This window comes from Cebus imitator, unplaced genomic scaffold (genome assembly GCF_001604975.1).
Source record: "Cebus imitator isolate Cc_AM_T3 unplaced genomic scaffold, Cebus_imitator-1.0 Scaffold338, whole genome shotgun sequence".
NCBI lineage: Eukaryota > Metazoa > Chordata > Mammalia > Primates > Cebidae > Cebus > Cebus imitator.
The window spans coordinates 2,101,780-2,127,008 of record NW_016107653.1 but is presented as its reverse complement, the minus strand read 5'-3'; the positions used below and the strand labels follow the sequence as shown (position 1 = coordinate 2,127,008).

The window sequence follows — 25,229 nt, the reverse complement described above, 5'->3', positions numbered from 1 at the left end:
GTGTGAACCTCTTGCAATGAAGAAAACACCCAAGGCCAAACAGTACTGGCCTGTGCACTGAAACGCAGAGCCCTGCATGAACAGACGCAGGCACTGGCACTGACTTCGCTGTCCTGTTTTGGAGGCTATCTCACATCTTCATGTTTGACTCAGAGAAGAAACACTCCGCCAGCGCCCTGGGGCCCCTCTTCCCACAGCAGGCTCCAAGCCTTCCTCAGCCCTTGGGACGGATAACCCCTGAGGAGCAGAGGTCAGGGAACCCTGACCCTGCCACCCTTGCCCAGGCCATCCATTGCCCTCACAGGCACAGACACAGGCCTCGGTCTGTGGCCAGGGCACTCTGCGGGGAAGAAACAGGCCCTGTTCCCTCCTGGCTCACCGCTTCACCCAGCTCAGCTGGTACAAAACTGCTGTGGCCGCCACACGTTCCCCTACCGAGCCCGACCCGACAGGGCCTTGGAGCAGCCTGCCAGCTAAAATGTGGGATGCCCAGATTAACTATGATTGTCAGATACGAATCTTCTGGGATAAGCAGGTCCCATGCCACATTTGGGACATACTTACACTAAGAAATTTCTGTTTATCTGAAACTCAAATTTGCCTGGGCATCCTGTACTTTTCTGTGCTAAATGTGGCACCTCTATGCACAAGGTCCCTGCAGGCACACAGGAGCAAGCCCTTCCCAGGCTGGGTCCCTACCGGCAGCTCCCACAGGCCAGGGCTGACCGCCCAGACAGGGCCCATGCCAGGCAGTGGGCAACAGACGCACAAAAGCCGCTCAGTAGACACTGCACACCTTCCTCTGTCTTGCCTAGGGGCTCAAGAATCCAGACGCCCCTCCCCGAGCAAGCACCAAGTCAGGAGGCCAACCTGCAAAGTCCAGCCCACTGCCTCCACGGGGGCCCTGCCAGGACCGCAGGACCAAAGCCGGGCTTCCCATCCAGAAGCCAGGCATAAACGCCGCTTCTCCTATAGGACGGTCAGGACAGAGAAGGGGAGCCCTACAGTCTTGCCAGCAGGGAGAGGACATCCTCAGGGCAGGCATGTGGGGGGCCTAACAGCCCTGAGCACACCCTGGCCACAGTGACCACAGACTGCACACACAGAAGCAGCCGGATCCCACGCCTGCCTGTGCTGCCAGCAGACGGCACCCAACCTCCGTGCTCCTCATCCCAGGAAAAGAGAGCAGCAGCATCTCTGCCAGGCACAGTGGGCCCTTCCGCAGCAGCCTCGGGGTCCAGGCCACCCACCCTCACAGCACTGGCGCACTTGGGTCAGTGAGGCCCCAGGACGGGCCTGTGGGCACAGGGTAACAGAGGGTGTGGGGGACAGAGTGCCACGCAGCCCCACTCAGGGCTCCTCCCAAGCCTGTGCAGCGCCCAGAGGGGCTGCAGCTCAGCGATGGGACGAGCAGGGTCCTGCCATTCTCAGCCACAGCGCAGCCGCCACAGGGCACAAGACGGCTGAGACACAAGGTCCTCACCCACACCAAGGAGAAACTGAGGCACAGGAAGCTGGAGGGGGCAGCCAGGCTGGCGCAAGTTCACAGGCAGGGGGGCCTGAAGGCCCAGCAATGTCACTCGCCACTGGGAAGGCATGAGTCGGGGTCCAGGTATCCCCAGCCCTAGGGTCCAAAGCCGCCTTCACTCCCCACCCCCAGCCTGGGTGGGGGCAGGGAGGGCTCTTCTTGGGACCAATCCCAAAACCATGCGCAGTGGGCCCGGCTGAGCCAGGCAGTAGCATCCTCTCTGCCAGGGTGAGAAACCGGCCCTCATGTCAGGCTGGAAGGGGGTCTCCAGGTGGGGAGAAAGAACAAGGAGGAACAGGCCCCTCCCTCGAGGGACCCCGCACCCAGGCTGCTCCCTGAGCGTGGGGTGGGCCCAGCCCACCTGTGTCCACACAGGGACCCGGCAAAGGTGTGTGAGGCTGTGGGAGGGGCTGCCGCTGGATGGAGAACAGGCCCACCGCCCCTGCAGAGGCCCGGGGCCCGGAGCTGCTGATGCGGACTGACCACCCATCTCACAGACGGACGGGTGTAGGGGGCTTCCACCGTCCCCAAGGTCACAGGGCTGGCCGGTGGGACCACACAGTCGTCCAAGGTAGCAGAAGCCACGCTCGAGGGACACAGAGTGTTCTGGGAACTCGGGGCCAGGGCAATGGGGACCAGGCCAGCGCGGCAGTGACCCCAGCTCCCTGCAGCAGCGTAGGCTGCGGGTGGGGGAGGAGGTAATGGGCACCTGCCGAGAGGGTCACAGGCAGGGAGGGGTCTCAGAGTCCCAGGGAGGGAGGCGCTGACGGAATGATGGAATGCGCGCGACCCCCCACCTCCCTGTGAAAGACCCCACGGAGTCCCAGGCACACGAAGTAGGGCAAGGCCCAAAGCTGCAGGCCCAAGGGGCCCGAGCAACAGGAGGCTGGGCCCAGGGAGGCAGGCCCCGGCCCCGGCCCCGGCCCAGGGGACCCTCCGGCCTCTCCCCAGCCCTTGCAAAGCGCCTCCCGATTGGGCTGAGGTGAGCGGGAGGCAGGGAAAAGTTTGGGGGGACTTAGAAGCGTGCTTGGGATGCTCGCTCCCCGCGGAGGACCCCCGAGGGAGCCCTGCAGGGGGAAGCCCCGGGGCCGGGCTGCAGGAGGGCTCTGGGGAGGAACGGGGGCCCTCGCGGGGGCTCCCCATCCCCAGAGGGGACGCACCGGAGTCCCGGCACAGGGCTGCGGGCCGGGGGAGACCCCACACCCCAAAACTCCGGCTCCCAGGCCGGCAGCCGGCGCCTCCCAAGGCCACGTGCTCCCGCGGGGGGCTCCCGGCCCCGGCCCCCCGATGGCCCCGGCCGCCCGCGCCCCTCCCCGCCCCCGCGGCCGCCCCTCAGCCCCAACAGGTGGGCCGCCCCCCACCCCCGGCCGCCGCGCCCCGCCCGCCCCCGATGGGGCCGACCCGCGGGGCCATTTTGGGTTGGGGCGAGCGCGGCGGGGGCTGCTCGGGAAGGGCCGGGGCCTGCCGGGCGCCGGGGCGGGGGCGGCGGCCGGGGCCGGGCATAAAGGCGGCGCGGCCTTACCTCCGACCCTGTACATGTTGGCGGCCATGTCCGGGCCGGCGGCGGCGGAGGGGCCCGGGGCGGGCGCGGCGCTCGGCGCGGGCGGCCGGGAAAATGGAGGCGCGATGGCGGGGGCGGGGGGCGCCGCGGGCGTTTAAAGGGGCCGCGCTGCTGCCGCCGCCGCCGCCGCCGCCGCCGAGGCCGCCGAGGCCGCGCAGGGACGGGAGGGCCGCGGCGCGGGCGGGAGAGGAAGAGGAGGAGCGGCCGCGGGCGGCGGGGAGGGGCCTCGGGCGCCGCCGCCCACCACGCGGGCCGTTACCGACCCCGCGCCGCCCGCGGCCCGCGCGCCCCTTCCCGGGCGGCTCCTCCCGGCGCCCGGAGTCCTCCCGGCGCGCCGCTCCCTGGGTGGGCCCTTCCGCCCGCTCTCCCTGCTAGATCCTCCCCTAGTGCCCGGGGGCCGGGGGGGTCCTCCACAGGGCCCCCTTCCCTGGTGGCCGTGCCGGTGCCCCGCAGGTGAGTCCTGCCATAGCTCTCCAGGGCTTCCTCGTGGTGCTGGGGTGGTCCGCACTCCTCCCTGAGCCCCCCAAGGGCCCTGACGCTCAGCGGCCCAGCCCTGGCCTCAGGGTCTCCACTCCACACCTTCCTGCAGGCCTAACCTTTCCCCACACCCTAGGCAGTGTGTGCCCTTGGCCTTCGCCGCCCAGCCCGCCTGGCACCCTGGACAGGTGGCCATGAGTGCCCTGGTATGGGCAGGCCCGGTGGCTGGCAAAGCCTCCCTGAACTGTGACCTGGTGAGAAGGCCACAGAGGAGGTGCCTGTGCTCAGAGGCCACCTCCAAAGTCTCCACCTGAGGCTGGAACCCAGCACCTGCTGACCCGGCCAGTCCCAGCAGGGCTGGAGTCCAGGAGGGCCGCACTCTCTCCACAGTGGGGCAGCTGCCTTCCCTCCCGCCACCGTCAGGATGCCTCCCTGTGTGTGTTTGCACACAGGTCTGAGGAGAGAAGAGTCCAGTGACCCAGACGCCCCAGCCAGGAAAAGCATGAGGCGGGAAGGGGGCTTCCCAGATGGAGAGAACAGGTGGTCTCAGAACGGCTTCGAGATGGGTGCAGCCTCAGTGTTTCAGAGGTGAGGAAAAGGAGGTGTCTCGTGGCTCCAGTCTGCTGATCTGAGCAGCACCGTGGGTCACGGCCCTGCCCGCTCAGATGTGGGAAGTGGGTGCCTGGCTGGAAGGAGCTGCGGTCTGTCTGGGACATGCATCCCTGTGGGACATGGAGGGCACCCCGAGGGCACGGTTAAAGATCTAGGCAGGTGGGACGGACGTGGTCTGGGTGCTGGGGAGAGAGCATGGGGAACCCAGCGCACAGGATCCCAGCCCAGCAGGCAGGGAACAGCGTGTGCTAGGAGGAAGCCAGGTGGGATCCAAGGAGAGCAGGCAGCAACGTTAAGGCTGTGGAGCGGACCAGAAAGGAAAGCCCTGCCAGGGTTCGCACAGGGCCAGAAACCAGAGCGGCAGGGCGGTCATGTCTCCGGGGAGAGGGGTCCCAGGACCTGTCCTGCGGTTTGCAGGGAACAGGAGCTGGATTGCTGGTGATTGGGTGGGAAGAGGAGAGAGCCAGCGGCCAGGTGCCAGAGGGGCGATGACAGACAGGCAGTGTCTTCCCAGGAAGGAGGTGGGGCTGCTGGTTTCCCCCGGCCCTACAGGCCCTACAGTCCCAGCCTACCTCGGCTCCTCAGCAGGAAAGCAGAGTTGCAGCCTGAGATCACCTTCTGCCAATGCCTGGCATGGCCAGAAAGTTAGCCAGAAACACCAGAGCGTGCCAGGCAGCTGGGAGGCCCGGGGAGAGCCCCCTGACGCTGCATGTGTAGTGCCTGCTCCCACGGCCACCCCAGAAACAGGACGAGCTTCACAGGGAGAACCCGGTGGACACATCCTGACAGTGACAGACACACCGCCCTGGCCTGGAGAGGAGCCTCCTGAAAACAGCAGCCTTTGGGGCTTCTCCCAGCGTGGGTAGAGAGACTGGCTGGTGGGGCAGTCAAGGCTGGCCTTCCGAGGGAGCACAGCGCAGGGTCTGGTGTCACAGGGAGGTCCTCTGAACCTCAAGCCAGGCCCCCCCAGTGGAGAGGACACACCCCCCATCATGCAGAGTGACGTTCAGTAAACTCTCAAAGACAGCACAGAGCCCTGCTCCTCCAGCCAACCGCTACTCTGCCTCCAGTTCTCCAAACCAGTGAGAAAGGTGGACTGCCCTTAGACCAGCACAGAGGCAAAGTCCGAAGACCTGAGGTGAGTCAAACAATAAAAACAAAGAAGTAAAAGAATCCATCCACTTAGTAGCAGAGCAAATAGACACTGAGGAGAGCTTCCATGTCGAGTGAAGCAGTGGCATGTATCCGGAGGCTGAGGTGGGAGAATGCGAGGTGGCACGTGACCACATCCACGTCATTCAATAACAGAAAAACAAGCAGGGAGGGCGTGAGGGGCTGGCAAGAAACCTGGTGTGGAAGAAAACGCAATTGGGCTGAATGAGGTGGCTCACGCCTGTAATCCCAACACTCTGGGGAGCCAAGGCAGGAGGATCACCTGAGGTCAGGAGTTCGAGACCAGCCTGGTCAACATGGTGAAACCCCATCGCTACTAAAAATACAAGAAAAGTATCTGGGTGTGGTGGTGGGCACCTGTAGTCCCAGCTACTCAGGAGGCTGAGGCAACAGAATCACATGAACCCGGGAGGCGGAGGTTGCAGCAAGCGGAGACCACACCACTGCACTCCAGCCTGGGGGCGGAATAGTGAGACACCATCTCAAAATAAATAAATAAATAAATAATGAACAAAAAAACACAACTGAAGAAACAGAAGAGGACTCCACAGGACTGTTTCCATCTTCATAGGAGCATGAATTCAACAGTCAGGAACTCAAATACTAGACGACCAAACTGCAGGATGGGAGGAAGATTTAAGAGCCAAGTAAACCAGAAAGCACCAAAATCGCACCTTTGCTAGATTAAGTCAAAAACAGCAAAAGACAGAATATCAAGCTACTAAGAGAGAAAAGGCTTGGGATAATTTCAGAGCAAGACAAAGTGATTAACACAATAATCTACTCATTTATTAACTGTTAAACACCTACTTCAAGGTACAGGCCACGCTAGGCACTGGAGGGTAAGGAGACAACGCCCATGCCTTCAGGGCACTTGTAGGCGAGCCGGGAGGGGAAAATAATAAAGTACATAAAACCAGGGCTCTGGCTCTGAAATCTCAACACTGTGGGCAGCCTGCTTGAAGCCAGGCGTTCAAGACCAGCGTGGGCAACATGGTGAACACCCATCTCTACTAAAAAATATAAAAATTAGCTGGGCGTGCTGGTGCATGCCTGTAGTCCCAGGTACTTGAGGGGCTGAGGCAGGAGGATGGTGTGGGCCTGAGAGGCGGAGGTTGCAGTGAGCCGAGACAGCACCTTGCACTCCAGCCTGGGTAGCAGAGAAAGACCCTGTCTCAACAACAACAACAAAGTGACCTTAAGTCCAGCCAGTAAAGATGTAAATCAAAACAGGCTTTGAGTGGGTCAAATACTGGCAGTGAGCTTTGACCTTCAGGTAAAAAATGGCCTGCCAGGGGGATACGGAAATGTCAGCGCCAGCTCCTCACCACTCACAAGCAGAAGTCAGCCTGTGCTGCCTCAGCCCAACCCTGCTATGCTTCTGAAAACCAAACACACCCATCTCTTAGTGCTTTTGTAATTTCTAAAAATAATCATCAGAGACTTTTTTTTTGGAGACAGGGTCTCACTCTGTCACCCAGGCTCGAGTGCAGTGGGGCTATCTCAGGTCACTGCAGCTGTGCTTCCTGAGCTCAATCAATCCTCCCACCGCCTCCCAAGTAGCTGGGACTACAGGCACACGCCACCACACCCCGCTAATTTTTCTATCTTCAGTACAGATGGAGTTTCACCATGTTGCCCAGGCTGGTCTCGAACTCCTGAGCTCAAAGCCATCTGCCCGCCTTGGCCCCTCAAAGTGCTGGGATTACAGGCCCGAGCCAGGCGCCCGACCATCGTAGGAGACTTTTAAAATCGAGTCGAAGTAGCTAGCATTCATCTGCTTTTAGCAATTTTTTTCTTTAAATATTTAAAAGTGTATAAGTAGCAGCTCGACACGAACTTCTCTATTTCCATACATCCTTTTATCTCGTACACATTTAGAAATATCTAGGATAACCTTCAGGTAATGTTAACAGCTGTCATTCCAGGGGGGACGCTGTGGCGAGTTTTGAAAGCTGTGTTCGATGCTGTATTAACAGTGAGCGGTGTTTCTGCAAAGCCAGGGGAGGCGTTTCTCCAGCGGGCATTGTCTGGTGCGCGGAGGAAGGCCGCGAACTACAACTCCCAGGCACCCCGCGCCCTGTTCCGCGCCCCGACCCGCGCGGCCCCGCGGTGGTACCAGAGCGGCCTCGGCCCGGTCCGGAGCCAGCCGGTGTTACAGTTCGAATCCCGCGTGGGAAGCCCGGGGGACCACGCGGTTAACCCTGGGCGGGCTGCGAGCCGGAGACCACGTCCCCGGGAGCCCCTAAACGCTGCCCCGCGCGGCCGCCGGTGGCGCTGCGGAGGCCTGCGGGCGGGGAGGCGCAGTGGCGGCCGGGGCGACGGCCTAAGCACCACGCTGCTGCTGCGGGAATTCGGGGGCCCCACTCCCCTCCCAGGATCCCTCCCGTGCGCGAGACTGCTTCTCCCGCCCCCTTGATTCCGTGCGCCTCGGCGACCCTCCCTCCGACATCCTGCGACGAGCGCCCCTCCCCTTACAAGGTGGGCTTCCATGCGCTCCCGCCCCGCACGCCCTCCTCTGCCCCAGGGCTTCCTGCCCGGCGCTGCGGGGTCCTGAGCGGCACAGCGCCCCGGCCTCCACCCACCAGGTGCGGGCAGCCGCGGAGGAATGCAGAACGCACTCCCACAGAGGCCCTGCCCAAATCCCCAGAACCTCTGAGCAGGCTGGGTTAACAGGCAGAGAGCAAGGAAGGGGGCTAACAGTGCAGCCGAAAGCAGGGAGGCGATCCTGGGTCTTCCAGGTGGGCCCAGCGTCACCACAAGGGTGCTTCACTATGCAGGAGGGAGGCAGAGGAGAGGTGGGCAGAGGCCCGGAGGTTCAGGAGGCCACAACTACCCGCCAAGGAATGTGGGTGGCTTCTTGAGGCTGGAAAAATCAGGGAAACAGAGTCTCCCCTGGCGCCTCCAGAAGCAACAGAACTCCACCAACCCCTCACTCTGAGCCCAGAGATACCCATTTTGAACTTCTACAAAACTTAGCGAATGAATTTGTGTTGTTTTAAAACACTCAAAGCCGGGCACCAGTGGAACACTCCTGTAGCCCCAGCTACTCAGGAGGCCGAGGCAAGAGGATTGCTTGAGTCCAGGAGTTCAAGACCAGCCTGAGCAACATACCAAGACTGTGTCTCTAAAAAAAAAAAAAAAAAAAGGCCGGGTGTGGTGGCTCGCACCTGTAGGCCCAGCACTTTGGGAAGCCAAGGCAGCCGATCACGAGGTCAGGAAATCGAGACCATCCTGGCCAACATGGTGAAACCTCGTCTCTACTACAAATAAAAAAATTAGCCAGGCATGGTGTAGTCCCAGCTACTCGGGAGGCTGAGGCAGGAGAATTGCCTGAACCCAGGAGGCAGAAATTGCAGTGAGCCGAGATTGCGCCATTGCACTCCTGCCTGGGCGACAGTGTGAGACTCCATCTCAAAAAAAAGCCAGGTGTGGTGGGATGCACCTGCAGTCCCCAGTACCCAGGAGGCCAAGGTGGGGTTATCACTTGAATTCAAGACCAGCCTGGGCAATATAGCAAGACACCCCCGGCCTGCAAAAGAAACAAAAACAAACCAAATTTCCTGAATGTGTGGCAATTTTTATGGCAGCTACGGAAAACTAGTACACAGATCCCAGTTGTGACAAAACAAGTAGTCTCCAGGCACCGCCCCGTCCCGGCACCACCTCTGCTGGAGAGGCCTGTGCCTCTCAGTGCCAGGACCCCTGCCTCCGGCTGGCCCTGTGGCCACCTTACCCACCAGGAGGCCGGCTCTGGGTCTCAGCCTGAAGGAGGCCAAGGCTTTGCCTCTGCTGTTGCCAGGGGGAAGGTGCTCTGCAGGGAGATCTAATGGAGCAGAAAGGTCAACCATCCCAGCATCCCCAGCGGCCTCAGGAGACACCCAAACAAGAGCAGGAGAGCTGGTGGGATGAGCCCAGCCAACCCCCACATCACAGCCATAACAACCAGGATCCTTTAAAGCCACTCAGCAACAGAGGATGGCCCAGCTCGTCACCCCCATGGCAACTGCTTACCTGTCAGCTCCACTCTGCCCTGCTTACGCCTTGGGGTGCAGGGCTCACATCTTCCTGCCTGCCACAGAGCTGGGTCCATGGGATCCCATTCCCCACTTCATCATCAGGGGCCTCAGAGAGGGGGTCATGATGGCCCCAATGCCCTGCCTAAAACTCCCCCACATCCTTAAGGACACCTGCCATCACCCCTGGAGAGTCTGTCCTCCATCCATGCATCCTAGGTCTCCTGAGAAATGCAGAGGATCCCTAGGGTGCACCAAATGACATTCAGAGGACTCAGGAGAGAAGGGGGGCACCTGGCTGTGTCATCTTGGAAGGCTTCCTGGAGGAGGAGGGAACTTCACTGAGTCTTACAGTAAGAAGGGGAGACAGGCAGGTGCAGAAGATTCAAGTCAGGCTAGGGATCCAGTGTCAGGGAAGCAGGGGCTGGCAGAGCAGTCAGGTGGCTTCTCAGCAGCAGGAAGGGGAGGGGTGGGGTCCAGGTGGGCAGCACAGCCAGCATGTGGTGTCCAGGCTGCTGCACGGGCCTGGCTCCTGCCCTCAGCGGGGACTCAGGAACAATCACCTCTGCTTGCCCCGAAGCCTCCTCCACCCAGCCACCTCCGCAGAAGCCCAGTCAGGCCCCTAACAGTCACAGAGTCCAGGGCCCTTTCCCCACCCCCACCCACCCCAGGCTGGGAACCCATGCTCACAGCCCTCCTGCCCTGCTTCCCAAACCAGTCCCCGTGCAACTCTGTCCCCAAAATGCAGCTGCGACACACCACCCCAGCTCAGGACCCTCCTGAGGATCCTACGCCCTGTAAACAAGGGAGTCACCCTGTGGGCCACAGCCCACAGGCCCCTGCTCCAGCCGGCTCCTCACAGTTGCCCAGCCCTCCTATGCACGCTGCCCTCTTGGCCCCTGTCCACCACCCTCACCACCATCCAGAGGCCAGGGGGCATCTCCGCCTCCACGAAGCCTCCCTCTGTGCCAGGCACCACGTTGGATCCCCAGGCTTGCTGCTTCCCACCACAGCAGCCCTGGGGGCCCGTGTGCCCTGCTGGGTCTTCAGAGGCAGGAACCACTGTAAGACACTGCCCCTGGAGAACTCTGCCTGGCCCATCTCACAGCCTGGTGCAGGCAGGTGCCCAGCTCCCCAGAACAGGCCAGCAAAGGAGCTGAGTCTCCAGGCAGCGCCTGCCAGTGGGGTCTCCTGGGACACCAGTGCACCCCAGGTAGGCCCAGGTGCCCCGAGGCCTCCTCCCAGCAGCCCAGAGGGCAAGCTCCTGCCACCCAGGCCTTGCCAGGGCCCCCCTAGACTGAGCTGGGGCAGTGCAACCCTCCCCTAGGTGGCCTCCCATGGCCCCTGGCCAGGTCCCCAAGGCCTCAGGAGCTGCAGGCTGTCTGGAGCCAGGTCCCGCCAGGCCTGTTTTACCATTGTAGGTGGGAAGTGACCCCCAGGTGGGGCACAAAGAAGGTGCAGAGGCCACCCCCACCCAGGGCCCCCAAGGAAAGGCACTAGCAGACAGACATTGGTCTGAGTCAGGCTCTTAGGAGTGGGGTGACCTCAAGGCCTGGGCCTTGAAAGTCATGTTATGCCAGAAAGGGGCACTCCGGGCCAGGAAGGCCTGGAAGGCATTGATGGACTCGCTGGACCTCGTCGGGTGGGGAAAGAGCACATCCTTGTCCACGTCCTCTGACACCAGCTGGGCCACGATCTGTACAATGTCCTGCAGGCAAGGGTGGGTCAGGGAACCTCGAGGGGTGGGAAGGGGACAAGGGTGGGGAAGAGGAGCGCCAGGGCAAAGGGCGCTCAGTGGGACTGAGCCGAGGCAGGGGAGGTGAAGGGATGGACGAGGCAGGGCAGGGACAGGCAGGGAGGACCACCCCCACGCACCCTGCAGTGTTGCGGGCCCCCGGCGGCACCCGGCCTCTCCCAGCCACGCAGCATGGCCAGCCGCCGGCGCTCGTCGATGCTGACACTCCAGTGGCGGCCCGGGCGCCTGCGCTCCGGCGGCTCGCTCACCTGCAGGGACAGAGCAGCGGGTCAGCGCGGGCCTCGGCGCCAGCTCCCCTTCACTGCCCCTAACCAGCACCCCCACACCCTCAGCACTCGCCTCCTCAGCAGCCGGGGGCCTTTCTAAAGCACCATCTGCTCAGCCTCCTGCTGCTCCAGCGCCAGCTAACGGCGCGGGGCCTCTGGCCGTGTGACCCTCTGTGGCTTTGCCCAGTGATCTGTGCCACGACCCCCTCCACCCAGCACCTGCCCCAGTTCAGGTACAGCGGGGCTGCCCCTGGACCGGGAAGTCCTCACAGCTGGCGCCCGGCTTGGCCGGCAGGGGGACCCCCGGAGCTCCAGCAATCCTGTGCCTCAGGAAAGGCAGGACTTGGCCAGCCCCAGCCTGCCCAGATCCCTCTGAAATGATCATAAAGAGTTAGGGAGAAAATAAAGATCATGAGCCCATAGAGACAAAAGACCAGCGCCAGTGGAAGAGGGCCCCTGGCAGAGTACAGGAGACTGGAAGGAGGGGGCCAGCTGGAGGAGCCATGGGAGGGCCACAGGAGAAGACCAGAAACAGGTGGGGTCTCCCAGTAGGACCCCCATCCCCCAGGGAGGAACTTCCCACGTGAGCGGCATGAGAAGTTTCCTCCAGATTCTTCCCAGCCAAAAGTCCACCATCCCCCACCTCCCTCACCCGTGGGAAGGGAGGATGGGAGAGAAGGGAGTCCCATGCAAAAAGTGGGATTAATGCAAACTCAATGTGAAGCTCTCACTCCCACAAAATGACACACAGAATTGCCACGGGATCCAGCAATTCCACTTCGGGGTGTGTGCCCAAAAGAGCTGGAGGCACGAAGACAAAGATACACAAACGCGGATCGGGAATGTGCATAGCAGCTCTCACCATTCACAACAGCAAAAATGCAGAAGGATCCCAGGTTTCCACATGGATGAATAAAACAAATGTGCCAGATGCATAAAATGGAATATTAAGGCTTAAAAGTAAGGAGGCTGGGCTGAGTGTGGTGGCTCACGCCTGTAATCCCAGCACTTTGGGAGGCCAAGGCGGGAGGATTGCTTGAGGCCAGGAATTCTAAACCAGCCTGCAAGACCCTGCCTCTACAGGAGAAGCACAAGACTAGCCACGTTCAGTGGCACATGCCTGCAGTCTTAGCTATTGGGGAAGCTGAGGCAGAGACTGCTTGAACCCAGGAGGTTGAGGTTGCAGTGAACTGTGATTTTCCCACTGCACTCCAGCCTGGGTGACAAGAGTTAAGACTCTGAAAAAAAAGAAAGGAAGTGAGAAAGAGAAAGGAAGGAAGGGAGAAAGAAGATAAAATGTAAGAAAATTCTGGCTGGGCATAGCAGCTGTAATCCAAGCACTTTGGGAGGCTGAGCGGGGAGGATCACTCAATCCCCTTGAATACCCCAGGAGTTGGAGGCCACAGCGAGCTAGGACTGCACCACTGCACTCCACCCTGGGAGACAGTGCAAGACTCTGTCTCAAAAAAAGAAATCCTGAATAGTCTAGGGCATCACACAGCAGCACTGCAAGCTACAAGGCAATGGACAATGCCTTACAATCCTGAAGGAAAATGATTTCCCACCTAGATTTCTACCCAACCAAGGCATCATCCAAGCTGACAGGCAGAATAAAGATTTTCACATCTTTAGGGTCTCAAAAACTTTCACATTCTCCAAACCTTTTTGGAGGAAGCTGCTAGATGTATTCTAGCAAAACAAAGGAGTAACCAGGGAGCACACGAGGGGCAGGAAACAAGGTGTCCTGCAGACGGGAGGCAGGTGGATTGTCGGGGGTGTTGGGGGAGGGAGTGGGGGGCTGCTAAGGGGACCTGACAGCCGGGCTGGCTGCTGGCAGCCCAGGCCTCCAGAAAGGTCACTGCCCAGGAGAAGATGCAGCTCCAGACCTGATGTGTAGGGGTCTGTGAGAGGAGAGTCCCAGGCTTGTTGGAAAGCTTGGGAAAGAATCATCAGTTCATAGAAAATGGAGAAGAGGAGGAGGAAAAGGAGGAGGAGGGTAAACAATGGTTTCCTCCAGAAAAAACCAAGAGCAGCACAAGGGAAACGCGGCCACCCTATGGTCATGATGCCACATGGGCACTGTGAAGCTAACAGTGGAATTGGGTTTCTGCTGAGTTGACAGAATGCTGGCAGAAGGATGGGGGATGGGGAGGGGCCGCCACCCAGAGTCTTCGTGTGGGGCATGGACGGAACACAAGATGGAGGAATGAAGGGAGGCAGCAAAGAGGCACAAGTGCGCTTCTCACCTCAGTGTGCGGTGGGGTGCCTGCAAGCGCTGAGAGTGGCTTTGGGGACTCCTGTTCTAAATATGCATGTCTATGTTTTAACAAAAGTAATTTAAAATTTAGAAAGTAAAGATTTAAGTAATAAGTGATCCAGCAGACGCAGGAGAACATGCACAGAACTCCTGAACCCACAGAGAACCCATGCTCTTACCAAACACACCCCACAGGCACGTGAACTGGCCACACTTCAGGCCACAGACGAAACAGACCCCAGTGCACAGATGCCCGTAATACAGGGCTCTGGCACTACCAGGTGACACAGTCAGAAGTTAACAACAGAAGGTAACAAAACGCTCCTATTGACATGGACATTCCGAAACACCCTTCTGATTACCTCTGGAGTGAAGAAGAAAATCAAGACTGAAATGCCAACTTATTTAGAAACAAACAATGGCAGAGTGCAGTGGCTCATCTATAATCCCAACCCTTCGGGAGGCTTAGGCAGAAGCGTGGCTTGACCCCAGCAGAGGAGTTCAAGACCAGCCTGGGCAACATAGGGATACCTCACCTCTACAAAAAATAATTAGCTGGGCATGGTGGCATGCACCTATAGTCCCAGCTATTTGGGAGGCTGAGGTGGGAGGATCACTTGAGGCTAGGAGTTCAAGACTGCAGTGAGCCGTGATGGTGCCACTGCACTCTAGCCTAGGCAACAAAGTGAGATTCCACGTCTAAAAAAATTTTTTTAATTGGCTGGGTGTGGTGGCTCACACCTGTAATCCCAGCACTTTGGGAGGCCAAGGTGGGTGAACAGCCTGAGCTCAGGAGTTCAAGACCAGCCTGGGCAACATGGTGAAACCCCCTTCCTACTAAAATATAAAAAATCAGCTGGGCATGGTGGTGGGCATCTGTAGTCCCAGCTACTCAGGAGACTGAGGCAGGAGAATTGCTTGAACCCGGGAGGTGAAGGTTGCAGTGAGCTGAGATTGAGCCACTGCACTCCAGCCTGGGCTACAGACTCTGTCTCAAAAAAACAAAAAATAAGAAATTAGCCAGACGTGGTGGCTGAGAAATGAACAGTGAGAGCAGGACACACCAAACATGAGATGTGTGGCCAAAGCTGTGCTCTGAGAAGCCAGAGCTTTAAATACATCTTTAGAAAACGGTCCCCAAACCATGACCATGCAAATCATTTGAAATGACAGAAAAAGAACAGCAAAAGAAATGTACTGAAAGGGCCGGGCGCGGTGGCTCACGCCTGTAATCCCAGCACTTTGGGAGGCCGAGGCAGGCGGATCACGAGGTCAACAGATTGAGACCATCCTGGTCAACAAGGTGAAACCTCGTCTCTACTAAAAATACAAAAATTAGCTGGGCATGATGGTGCGTGCCTGTAGTCCCAGCTACTAGGGAGGCTGAGGCAGGAGAATTGCTTGAACCCAGGAGGTGGAGGTTGCAGTGAGCCAAGATCATGCCATTGCACTCCAGTCTGGGTAACAACAGCNCTTTGGGAGGCCGAGGCGGGTGGATCACAAGGTCAAGAGATCGAGACCATCCTGGTCAACATGGTGAAACCCCGTCTCTACTAAAACTACAAAAAATTAGCTGGGCATGGTGGCACGTGCCTCCCAGTTACTCAGGAGGCTGAGGCAGGAGAATTGCCTGAACCCAGGAGGCGGAGGTTGCGGTGAGCCGAGATCGCGCCATTGCACACCAGTCTGGGTAACAAGAGTGAAACTCTGTCTCAAAAAAAAAAAAAAAGAAATGTACTGAAAGCTTAAAGATGAAATTAGGAAAGATTAATAAATAAATTAAAATTTAAAAATAATGAATAATGATCACAATGGGTTTTCTGAAAAACCAGTAAAACAGACTTTCTCTTTCCTTACATCCTCCCCAGTTCCACATAGATCTACCTTTATAATTTGTGCCAACTTTTTCACTTGTTGATGTTTCACTTCATTTGGTTCCCTGCACCCCCTCTTTTTTTTGGAACTGCATTCTTTTTTTTCCTTTTTAAGATACAGGGTCTTGTTCTGCCTTCCCAACAGCTGGGACTACTAGAGGCACACCAGGCTGGCTAATTTTTTTTTTTTTTTTTTTTTGAGATAGTCTTGCTTTGTTGCCCAGGATGGAGTATAGTGGTGCAATCTCGGCTCACTGCAACCTCCACTTCCTGGATTCTAGTAATTCTCTGCCTCAGCCTCCTAAATAGCTGAGATTACAGGCACCCGCCACCATGCCCAGATAATTTTTGTATTTTTAGTAGAGGGGGGTTTCACCATCTTGGCCAGGCTTGTCTTGAACTCCTGACCTCGTGATTCACCCGCCTTGGCCTCCCAAAGTGCTGGGATTACAGGCATGAGCCAGCAAGCCCAGCCCTAGTTAATTCTTTTATTTTTTGCAGAGGTAGGGTCTCACTGTGTTGCCCAGACTGGTCTTGAACTCCTGGCCTTAAGTGATCCTCCTGTCTTGCCCTCCTGAAGTGTTGGGATTACAGTGGTGAACCACTGTGCCTGGCCCACTTTTCTATTCAGTTTTTAAAATAGTTTCCTCATTGCTTTCAAGCACCTCTTCATAGATTCTGGTTGGTAAACATTTGAATGTTATAAATATTACAAGCATTTTCTTCTAGACTGTCGTTTAACATTTTTGTGTCTTTGATTGCACAGAAATGTTTAAAAACTCTGTAGTCAGATTTGTCAGGCTTTTCCTTCAAGGATTTTGTGTCTGGCTTACGAAAGGCATTTACCACTTCCAGATCCTAAACATTCTCTCATACACTCTCCCAGTGCTTACAGGGTTTGGGTTGAGTGTTTTGTGTGTTGTGTGCACGTTTTTCGAGCGGTGGGCGGCACTCCCATCTTCTCTCTCCCAATACCACTTGCTGAAAGGTCTGTTTCTCACTGCTCTGAAATGCCATGCTCAGCATAAATTAAATCCCCACATTCATGCACAGGTCGGCTTCCAGGGCACTTGTCCCAGGCAGTGGCGTCTTTGCCACCTTCCACCGCAGGGTCACACAGTTCTCGTCACTGGAGCTTGGAGCGGCAAGCCAGGCCTTTCTCTCACTTCCAGAATTGTTGCTTGGTTCCTTTTCCAAGAAAACATTTTAAAACATCTTTATTTTTTTTCAAATTATACTTTAACGAATATTAGCAATTATCTTGTATACTTCTGCATGCTTTTGAACTCTGAACAAAGCCACACGGCATGAATAATTTTGTCACTTGCCTCTTTCACTCAGGAATAGGTCTGTGAGACTCACACTCGCTGCTGCACGCAACAGGCGTCCACACACACACACTCCCAAACCCGAGGTAAGTTTGCTGTTTGACTGAAAAACGTGATGTGAACTGATGCCCGGCTGTTTGGTGTCATCTTCACCCCAGGGCTGGAATCTTCCTGTGCTTCCCCGAACACACTCACAGGCTGACTGCTGAAGATGCTTGTTTTAAACCCATTCTGACCATGTCTGTCTTTTTTTTTTTTTTTTTTTTTGNTTTTGAGACAGTTTCACTTGTGTCACCCAGGCTGGAGTGCAGTGGCTCAATCTTGGCTCACCACAACCTCTGCCTCCTGGGTTCAAGCGATTCTCCTGCCTCAGCCTCCCAAGTAGCCATGCTCAGCTAATTTTTTTTTATTTTATTTTATTGAGACGGAGTCTTGCTCTGTCACCCAGGCTGGAGTGCAGTGGTGCAATCTTGGCTCACTACAACCTCCACCTCCTGGGTTCAAGTGATTCTCCTGCCTCAGCCTCCCGAGTAGCTGGGATTAGACATGCGCCACCATGCCCAGCTAATTTTTGTATTTTTTGTAGAGACGGGATTTCACCATGTTGGCCAGGCTGGTCTTGAACTTCTGACCTCGTGATCCGCCTGCCTCGGCCTCCCAAAGCGCTGGAATTACAGGCGTGAGCCACTGCACCCGGCCCATGTCTGTCTTTTAACTGGAACACTCAGTCCGTTTTCATTGACTGAATTAAACGACATACTGGTGATTCTGCCACTGTGTTGCTTTCTGTTCTGCTGCTGTAGTCAGTGAGGGCATGCAAACTCATCTAAATCTAAAGTTGACAAAGCGACTCCATCATTTTTGCTTTGAGTCAAGGTCTGGCTCTCGTTGCCCAGGCTGGAGTGTGGTGGCACAGTCTTAGCTCACTGTAGCTTCTGCCTCACAGGCTCAGGTGATCTTCCTGTCTCAGCCTCCCAAGTAGCTGGGACTACAGGTACATGCCACCACACCTGGCTTTTTGCATTTTTTGTAGAGATGGTGGTTTTCATGTTGCCAGGCTGGGCTGAAGCAATCCTGGCCTCCCAGGTCCTGGGATTACAGGTGTGAGCAATCATGGCCAACCTCCATCCTCTTCTCAAACACAGAAACTTAGAACACTTTAGTTCCACTCACAGGCACCACCCTGACATCTACACCACTGCAGGTGCATATACCAATTGAATCCTTTTCTGTGCATGAGTGACATCCAGTGACTGTCAGTTTCAAATTATGCACTTCCTACTTCCTCTCATTCTTTATCCATTTCAGACCTTCTATGATCACTTTCATGATGTTTGAGATCATTTCTACAGAACCAAGCTAAGAGTGTGCTGGGGGTGAATTCTCTTTTTTGCTTATCATTTTAAACCTTTAGCCCTCTTCATGAAATGCATTTTTGCTGGGCCTAATATTCAAGGTTGACATGACTTACCCTGAGTGCAGGCACGCGACTGCTCCACTGTAATGAGCTCCCACGGCTGTTCACGTGGCTCCTTTGAAGATTCCATGCTTCTGAGGTTTTTGTCTCTGGCGTTCTGCAATTTGGCTGTTATGCCTCTCAGTACATCATCTTTTAAAGCCCCATAGACTAAGTGACTGCCTGTGAGAGCTATCCTCCAGGATGGCATCCAGTGATACTCAGCTCCTGGTACTCATGCCCTTGTGTCGTCCCCTCCCACATGAAATAGGATGACCAGCACATCACAAAAAGATGCTGCAGAAATAAGGGAGTGTGACCGCCAAGGTGTCACTGCAGCTTCCAGCTCACTCTCTCTCCAAGCACTCACCCCAGGGGAAGCCAGCCACCATACTGTTAGGATACTGAAGACATCCTCTGGGGAGATCCCTGTGGTGAGGAGCTGAGGTGGCCTGCCAGCCCTATCCCAGACTCACCAGTCATGTGAGTGAGCTGCCCTGGAAACAGCCTCCAGCCTTCCTCAAGCCTTGGGATGACTGAAGTTCTGACTGCCATCTCAACTATAAGCTACTAGGAGATCTCAAACCAAAGCCACCAGCTAAGCAAATTTCTGACCTACAGAAACTGAGATAAAAATAATTACTGTTTTAAGTTGATAAGCTCTGGGGAAACTTGTCTTGCAGCAATGGGTAACTAATACATTGCCACAGGCTCCGCATGGTGGCTCACACCTATGATCCCAGCTCCTTGGGAGGCCAGGAGTTAGAGACCAGCCTAGGTAACACAGTGAGACCCTCTAATTTTTTAAAAAAGTAAACTAGTAATACATTTCCAGAATCACTATGTACATTTACAATTAAATTTTCAAGATTCATGAAAAGCCTGTTTTTTTTATTTTTTTGAGACAAGAGTTTTGCTCGTTGCCCAGGCTGGCGTGCAATGGCGTGATCTTGGCTCACCACAACCTCCACCTCCAGGGTCAAGTGATTCTCCTGAGAAGATGGGATTATAGGTATGCACCACCATGCCTGGGTATCCGCCTGCCTCGGCCTCCCAAAGTGCTGGGATCACAGGCGTGAGCCACCGTGCCCGGCTGAAAAGTCTATTTTTGTTTTAGTTTTAAATAGAGGTTGCACTGAATTGTTTTTGGGAAGCTTGGCACATTTAAAACGTTCTATCTGGCTGGGCGCAGTGGCTCATGCCTATAATCCTAACACTTTGGGACACTGAAGCTGGAGGATCACGTGAGCCCAGTTCAAGACCAAATCAGGCAACACAGCAAGTCCCTGTCTCTACAAAAAATTTTAAAAATTAGCTAGGCGTGGTGGTACGCAACTGTGGTCCCAGCTACTTGGGAGGCTGAGGTGGGAGGAAAGCTTGAGTCCAGGAGGTCCACACTGTAGGGAGCGGTTGTTAGGGAAGCAGGAGCCTAGGAGAGCTAGAGTAACGTCATTTTTGTTCAACTCCACCTTGAGACTAACAGAGCACATTCCTTGCAGGTCACAACCACTGTCCTAAGATGTTTACAGCTAAGGAAGCAGCTTGGGAACGCCTGCAAGGACAAATCCTATGAAAGGAAGTTCAGATATCCCAATACCCACAATAATATATGCTTTCAAGGTAACTGTAGTTATGCTTTAATGTACTTGCACACTAAAATGTCAGATAGTTTTCTTTTAATCAATGGAATAATACATTCTGTTATGCTGTCAGCCCACTCACACGTAGGCGCAGCTTAGTTTAGTCTTTACATAGATAAGACCTCGATGTAAGGAAAACTGCTTGCTGGCTAAGGATGCTCTGCTCTGCAATGTAGTGGCTTTCAAGACAAGATCTCACTGCACTCCGCAGCTCTCCTCAAATTGCTTCCTGCATGAGATCCAAAAACCCTCTCTTGGCATCTGCATGGAGACCCCTTTTCCAGTAACACTGTGATCATGCCACTGTACTCCAGCCTAGGTGACACAGTGAGACCCTGTCTCAAAAACAAACACATGAACTCTATCCATCAAATAATGAGACACACATTTCCATGAGGAGCTCTACGTGTTATTCAGTACATTTTATGGTGTTCTTCATAAAGGAATTTAACAATAGGTTTATTTCCAGGAACTTCACACTCTCACTAAATGGAATAGTATCCTTTTTTTCTATTCCATTTTCTGGTTATTTTTACTGTGCCGAAAAGTTGTAAATGGCGACCACATATCCAAACTCCCTCTTTTATCCTTACTCACGTTTCTTAAATTGGATTTTCCAAGTAGGTAACATATTAGCTGCCAATAGTGATTCTCAACTTTTTAGATATTTATACATCTCACTTTCTTGATTTACTGTACAGGCTTCGACTTCCAGATTTCCATTCTTCTTTTATTTACTTTTTGAGACGGAATCTCCCTCTGTCGCCCAGGCTGGAGTACAGTGGCACAATCTTGGCTCACCGCAAACTCCGCCTCCCAGGTTCAAGCGATTCCCCTGCCTTAGCCTGCCAAGGAGCTGGGATTACAAGCCCTTGCCACCACGCCCAACTAACTTTTGTATTTTTAGTAGAGATGGGGCTTCACCACATTGGCCAGGCTGGTCTTCAGCTCCCAACTTCAGGTGATCCACCCACCTTGGCCTCCCAAAGTGCTGGAATTACAGGCATGAGACACACTGCAGTGGGTGATTTTCCAGAATACTGTTCAATGTCACGGTGATACCATGCATCCCTGTCTGCTTCCATCTGAAATACTTCCATGCTGGTCATTGCAACCTCTTGAGAGCTTCCCTTTGTCAGGCAAGAGATGTCCATCTCTTCCCACTTTATCCAGAACCTACAGGTTTCTATACTTCTTCTGTTCTTAAGGGAAGATACTGGAATTTATTATTACTTTTCAACATCCACTGAGATAATCATGATTTTCCACTTATTGTTTATTAACTTTATTTACAGATTTCAAAATTCTTTTACCCTTGGGTTACAGTCTTCTTTGATTTACATACAATTTCACGTATTCCATATACGTTCACTGAGCACCTGCTCTGTGCCAGGCCCCACCCTAAGCACTGGGACAGAGATGTGAACAGCGACCTGCGCCTGTTCTCCTGGCAGGCGGAAGCGCACAGGACCCATCCTTATGGCTGTGAAAGTCAGCCTTTCAGGTGCTACTGGATTTGCTCCAGTGTTTACTCAGGATTTTTCAATCTAGGGCCACAGGTAGACTGGCAGGTCGTTTTCTCCTTCTTTTTCTCCCTCTGCTCTCTTCTGGCACTGGTACTGGGTGATACCAGCTCCATACCAGAAGTGGCATCTGCCCACCAGGCAGATGAAGCTTCCCCAGTGAGGACGACTGATTTCTGGTTTGGGAGTGTCATACACCTGTCAAATCATCTGGGCACCCACATTTTTTAGGGAAGATTTCCTGTCCCCAAATTAAAAGCCTGTCAGGTCAGCAGAGATGCACCCATGCCCCTTCCCGCCCTTGGCCAACAACCTCATTCCCTCATTCCTCCACTGCCCGCCTGCCCACAGAGCCCTTCAGCCCACTCTCCTGTCTCCCAGCCTCATACTCAACAACCATTATCCACAGCCACCAGTCCATCTCTTGGAACTACAGACGCAGCCTGGCTGCCCCTGCCCAGGAGCCACCAGGTCCCCATGCAGGACCTAGGTCCCAAGCATGCTTCTCCTGCATCCACATCCCTACCCTTTCAGGCACAGTGCCCTGTCCCCAGCCCTGCTCAGGATGGAAGCCTCACACCCCGACCCTCCTCCCGAGCAGCCCTCGCTAGACAGGTGACCTCTATGTGTTTACAGTCTGGACTGTCAGAAGATGCTCACCTCCCAAAAGTCACTGCAACTGCTGGCTGGGTCACCCCACTCCCCAGCACCTGATACCCTCACAGGAACTTGAAGGCATTTGGGCCTGAAGGGCATGACTGGGAGGGTACAAAGGGGGCTCAGTGAGCAGCCATGGGACATACACGCAGACACGCCTGTGGGCATGGCTCAATGAGCTCCCCACACTGACCTGGCCGCATGACCAGCACCAGCCATTAAAGCGTTGCCAGTGCCCGGGAGCCCCTGCAGCCATCTCACATAGCCTAGATCCATCTCTGAGCCTGGCTTTCAACCTTCCAAAAGTGGAACCATGCAAGTGGGGGTCTGGCTTCCTCTGCCCTCAGAGAACGTCCTGGGGCTCAGCAGCTGCGTCCCGCCACTCTCACTACTGCGCCAGGCACAAGCCTGCAGCTTGCTGTCCAGCAGCAGAGAGACCAGGAGATGCTTCTAGTTTGGGGCTGCCACAAGCAGAGCCACCCTCAACACTTTGTTTCAGTCAACTTTCAGTGACAGATCCTTCTCCTGACAGCTGACCCAGCTGGTTGGGTGGACACCACCCCTGCTGGAGACCCTGCTTTCCCTCCCACTTCCTGCCACCTTCAGCCTGAGGTAGGAGGTACTGGGGAGGGCGGAGGCAAGTGTGTTGTCTTGTCTCCCTCCTGGATTTAGGAGACCTCTCTACAGAGCCCAGCAGAGGCCTGCAACCCCACGGTTCTGGAGGCAAGAGGAGTGCAGGTCCACCTTGGTGCTCGTACAGGGCCATGGGAAAACAGGCCCCAAGTCCAGCATCTTTCTTGTCAGGCCCCACTCAGCCCTTCCGAGGCTGCCCATCAGGCCAGCCTGGAGTTTCCAGAGGGAGGCCTCAGGCGGGCTGGGGCCAGGAGGATGGCCTCAGCCAGGGTTCCTTTGCTTACCCAGTCCTGAGTCTGCAGTCCCTGCTGAGCACTGCTCTGAGTACTGGGCTGGCCCGAGGCTGCTGTAGGGCCCAGTGGGGGCCGCCTGTGCTCTTGGGAGAGGTGCCACTCCAGCTTCTTCCCCTGGGGGGCCAGCTTCCTGCTGTCCATCTCTAGCACTAGTAGACTGCTTGTCCACAGCTCTGAGATCGGGGGAGGGAGCAGGATGAGGTGGGGCAGGGCCCCAAGGCCACCGTATGCCCACCAGTACCTGAGTCCCTGGGGTCAGATGGGGGCAGTGTCAGGGTCTGCTAGGGTCGCCTTCGAGCCAGCGGTCAGGTATCACTGGGTGGGGCTCACCAGGGAGCCCGACGCTCGACCCCACTGGGTGGAGCGGATCCCCCAGCTTCCGCCGCAGCTCTTCTCCACATCAGCCTCCCGAACTGCCCTCTGCCCCTGCCCTCCCCACCCCGGGAGCCTGGTCAGCCTTCAGCAGCCTCCCCGCACGGACTCCACGCCTCTGCCAGACCCGGTTTCAGGGGCATCCGCCCTCAGCCAGCACTGCGGGCACCTCCCAAGGCCCGGCCTTGCGACGCCCGGGGCGAAGGAAAGGCCCAGAGCTCTTGCCGCCACACTGCCCCCGCCCCTGAGACCTCCACGCCTCACCCCAGCAGGCCCAGCCCAAGCCCTTACGTGCCCGCCCTCTCCGGGGCGAGTGCGCGGCCAGGGGAGAAGGGCTCAGGACACACGCCGGAAGCCGGGGGCACCCTGGGGTTCGCCGCGGGGAGGGGCACGCAGGAAGGCGGTCAGCGGTGGGGGTAACGCGGGCGACCGGAGACGAGGGATACGGAGCCGCCGCGGATGGAGGGGCCACAGGGTGACGGGTGGGGCCCACGGCGGCCCCAGGGGCCCGCGCCTCGCTCCGGAACTTCCGCTGTGCAGGCCCCGCCCCCACCGGTTCCGGTTCCGCTTCCGGCCTGCGCCGCGCCTGCGTCTTGGGTTCCGTTTCGGGGTGTATGGGGGGGTGGGGGCGCGGCCTCGTGGTCCCCGGCACAGACCCGGGTTCATCGCCGCTGTCGCCTCGCGGGCCCTTGTGGGCGTCGGCCTCTGGGTCTGCCTCAGCGCAGACCTGAGCTTTGAGTTCTTCCGCCCCAGCGCCCTTCCGCCCTGCACGCTTCCCGGGGCCCTCCTCCCCGCGCGCGGTGCCGCAGGGGTGCGGCGAGGCGGACCCGGGAAAGGGCGCGTGGGCGGGAGGGAGGCGCTGCGGCCGCTCTGCGCGAGCCCCCGAGGGGTGGACTGCCGAGAGAATCACACCGCAGGCAGGGGCAGGCCCCTCCAGGTTTATTAGTGTCGCATCAGCACCTTAAAATAGTCCACACGGTCACTACGTGACAGATTAGAGTCCGTTCCCCAAAAAGCTATTTACATTAATGCCGGTTTCATTAAAAAAAAAAAGAAAAACTAGCAACACATACACCCTAGAAACCAAACAATGCACAATGAACCGCATGGGGGTCTGCAGAAACGACAGTGGTGCCTCTGTGCCTGCAGTCAGGCTCCAGGGGTACCCTGCAGCCGACACCCGCAGGCGAGAGGACAGGGCTGGGGAGGGGCGGCTCAGGAACCGGAGTGGGTCTGGAGGAATTCATTCCCGGAGGAAGGCCAGAGACATTCAGGTCTTTGCCTCTGGGAATGAGGACAGCATGAAGAGGTGCCAGTCCCCTGGAGCGCCCCCCTCACCCCCCGCAGCTCTCACCCAGGGGCCCTCTCCGGCCCCAGCCCTGGCCGAGGCACTGACCCAGGACACTGGCCTGTGTGCCCAGAGACCAACATGGAAGAGGAAGGCAGCGGGCCAGGTGGGGCTGGCCCCCAACTGGCCTGGTCAAGGGTGGAGGGTGGAGTCTGTCTACGTAATAGTGGAAGGTAGCCACCAGGCCTGACGGGTGCCTCGGCGGTGACAGGTGGCCTAACCTTTGAGGCTGACGGGGTTGAGCCCAACTCTACAAGGGTTGCCTTCCATCCTGTGGGGCCAGTCCCCGGCCAAGGTCTCAGGGGCGTGCTGGCCTCACATACCCCGCCCCGCCCCCCCCTGCCCCCACCCTTACCGCACTGGCTGTCAGATGGCTTTGGTTTCTAGTTGTCCTCGGAGGGACAGGGTGCTCCTCCATGCACCCTCAAACAGCTCTGAGGTAGGCAGGGGAAACACCAC

General features: G+C 56.7%; 2 protein-coding genes across 7 annotated transcripts in view; both read right to left on the bottom strand.

The window, feature by feature from the left end:
• Positions 1 to 3,289, bottom strand: part of MTA1 (metastasis associated 1) — a 54,576-nt gene extending 51,287 nt beyond the window's left edge. For 2 of the 5 annotated variants that reach the window (XM_017505431.2, XM_017505432.2), the window contains exon 1: positions 3,051 to 3,105. In XM_017505431.2, coding sequence (XP_017360920.1) covers positions 3,051 to 3,078 — 28 coding nt within the window. In that variant the 5' untranslated portion in view covers positions 3,079 to 3,105. Of the gene's footprint in view, positions 1 to 3,050 lie in introns of all 5 variants that reach the window. The other 3 variants (XR_001818250.2, XM_017505430.2, XM_017505428.2) reach the window with 3 other exon arrangements.
• A 5,621-nt stretch (positions 3,290 to 8,910) lies between these two features.
• Positions 8,911 to 23,966, bottom strand: TEX22 (testis expressed 22). Of its 2 annotated transcripts, none has more exons than XM_017505442.2 (4): positions 23,714 to 23,966; positions 23,042 to 23,223; positions 11,243 to 11,371; positions 8,911 to 11,075 (listed from the first exon to the last, which is right to left on the bottom strand). In XM_017505442.2, exons 2-4 carry the CDS (start codon positions 23,189 to 23,191, stop codon positions 10,896 to 10,898), a joined length of 459 nt encoding a protein of 152 aa, XP_017360931.1. In that variant the 5' UTR covers positions 23,192 to 23,223; positions 23,714 to 23,966; the 3' UTR covers positions 8,911 to 10,895. The 2 variants fall into 2 exon arrangements, with proteins under 2 accessions (XP_017360931.1, XP_017360933.1); XM_017505444.2 differs by lacking the exon at positions 23,714 to 23,966 and adding an exon at positions 23,292 to 23,707.
• Positions 23,967 to 25,229: the final 1,263 nt, after the last annotated feature.

Coding starts and splice junctions, on each gene's coding strand:
- TEX22 (XM_017505442.2), bottom strand. CDS start 23,191: ATGGACAGCAGGAAGCTGGCCCCCCAGGGGAAGAAGCTGGAGTGGCAC. Junction 11,372..23,041: donor GACTGCAGACTCAGGACTGG/GTAAGCAAAGGA, acceptor CTGTCCCTGCAG/GTGAGCGAGCCGCCGGAGCG. Junction 11,076..11,242: donor GGGGCCCGCAACACTGCAGG/GTGCGTGGGGGT, acceptor CCTTGCCTGCAG/GACATTGTACAGATCGTGGC.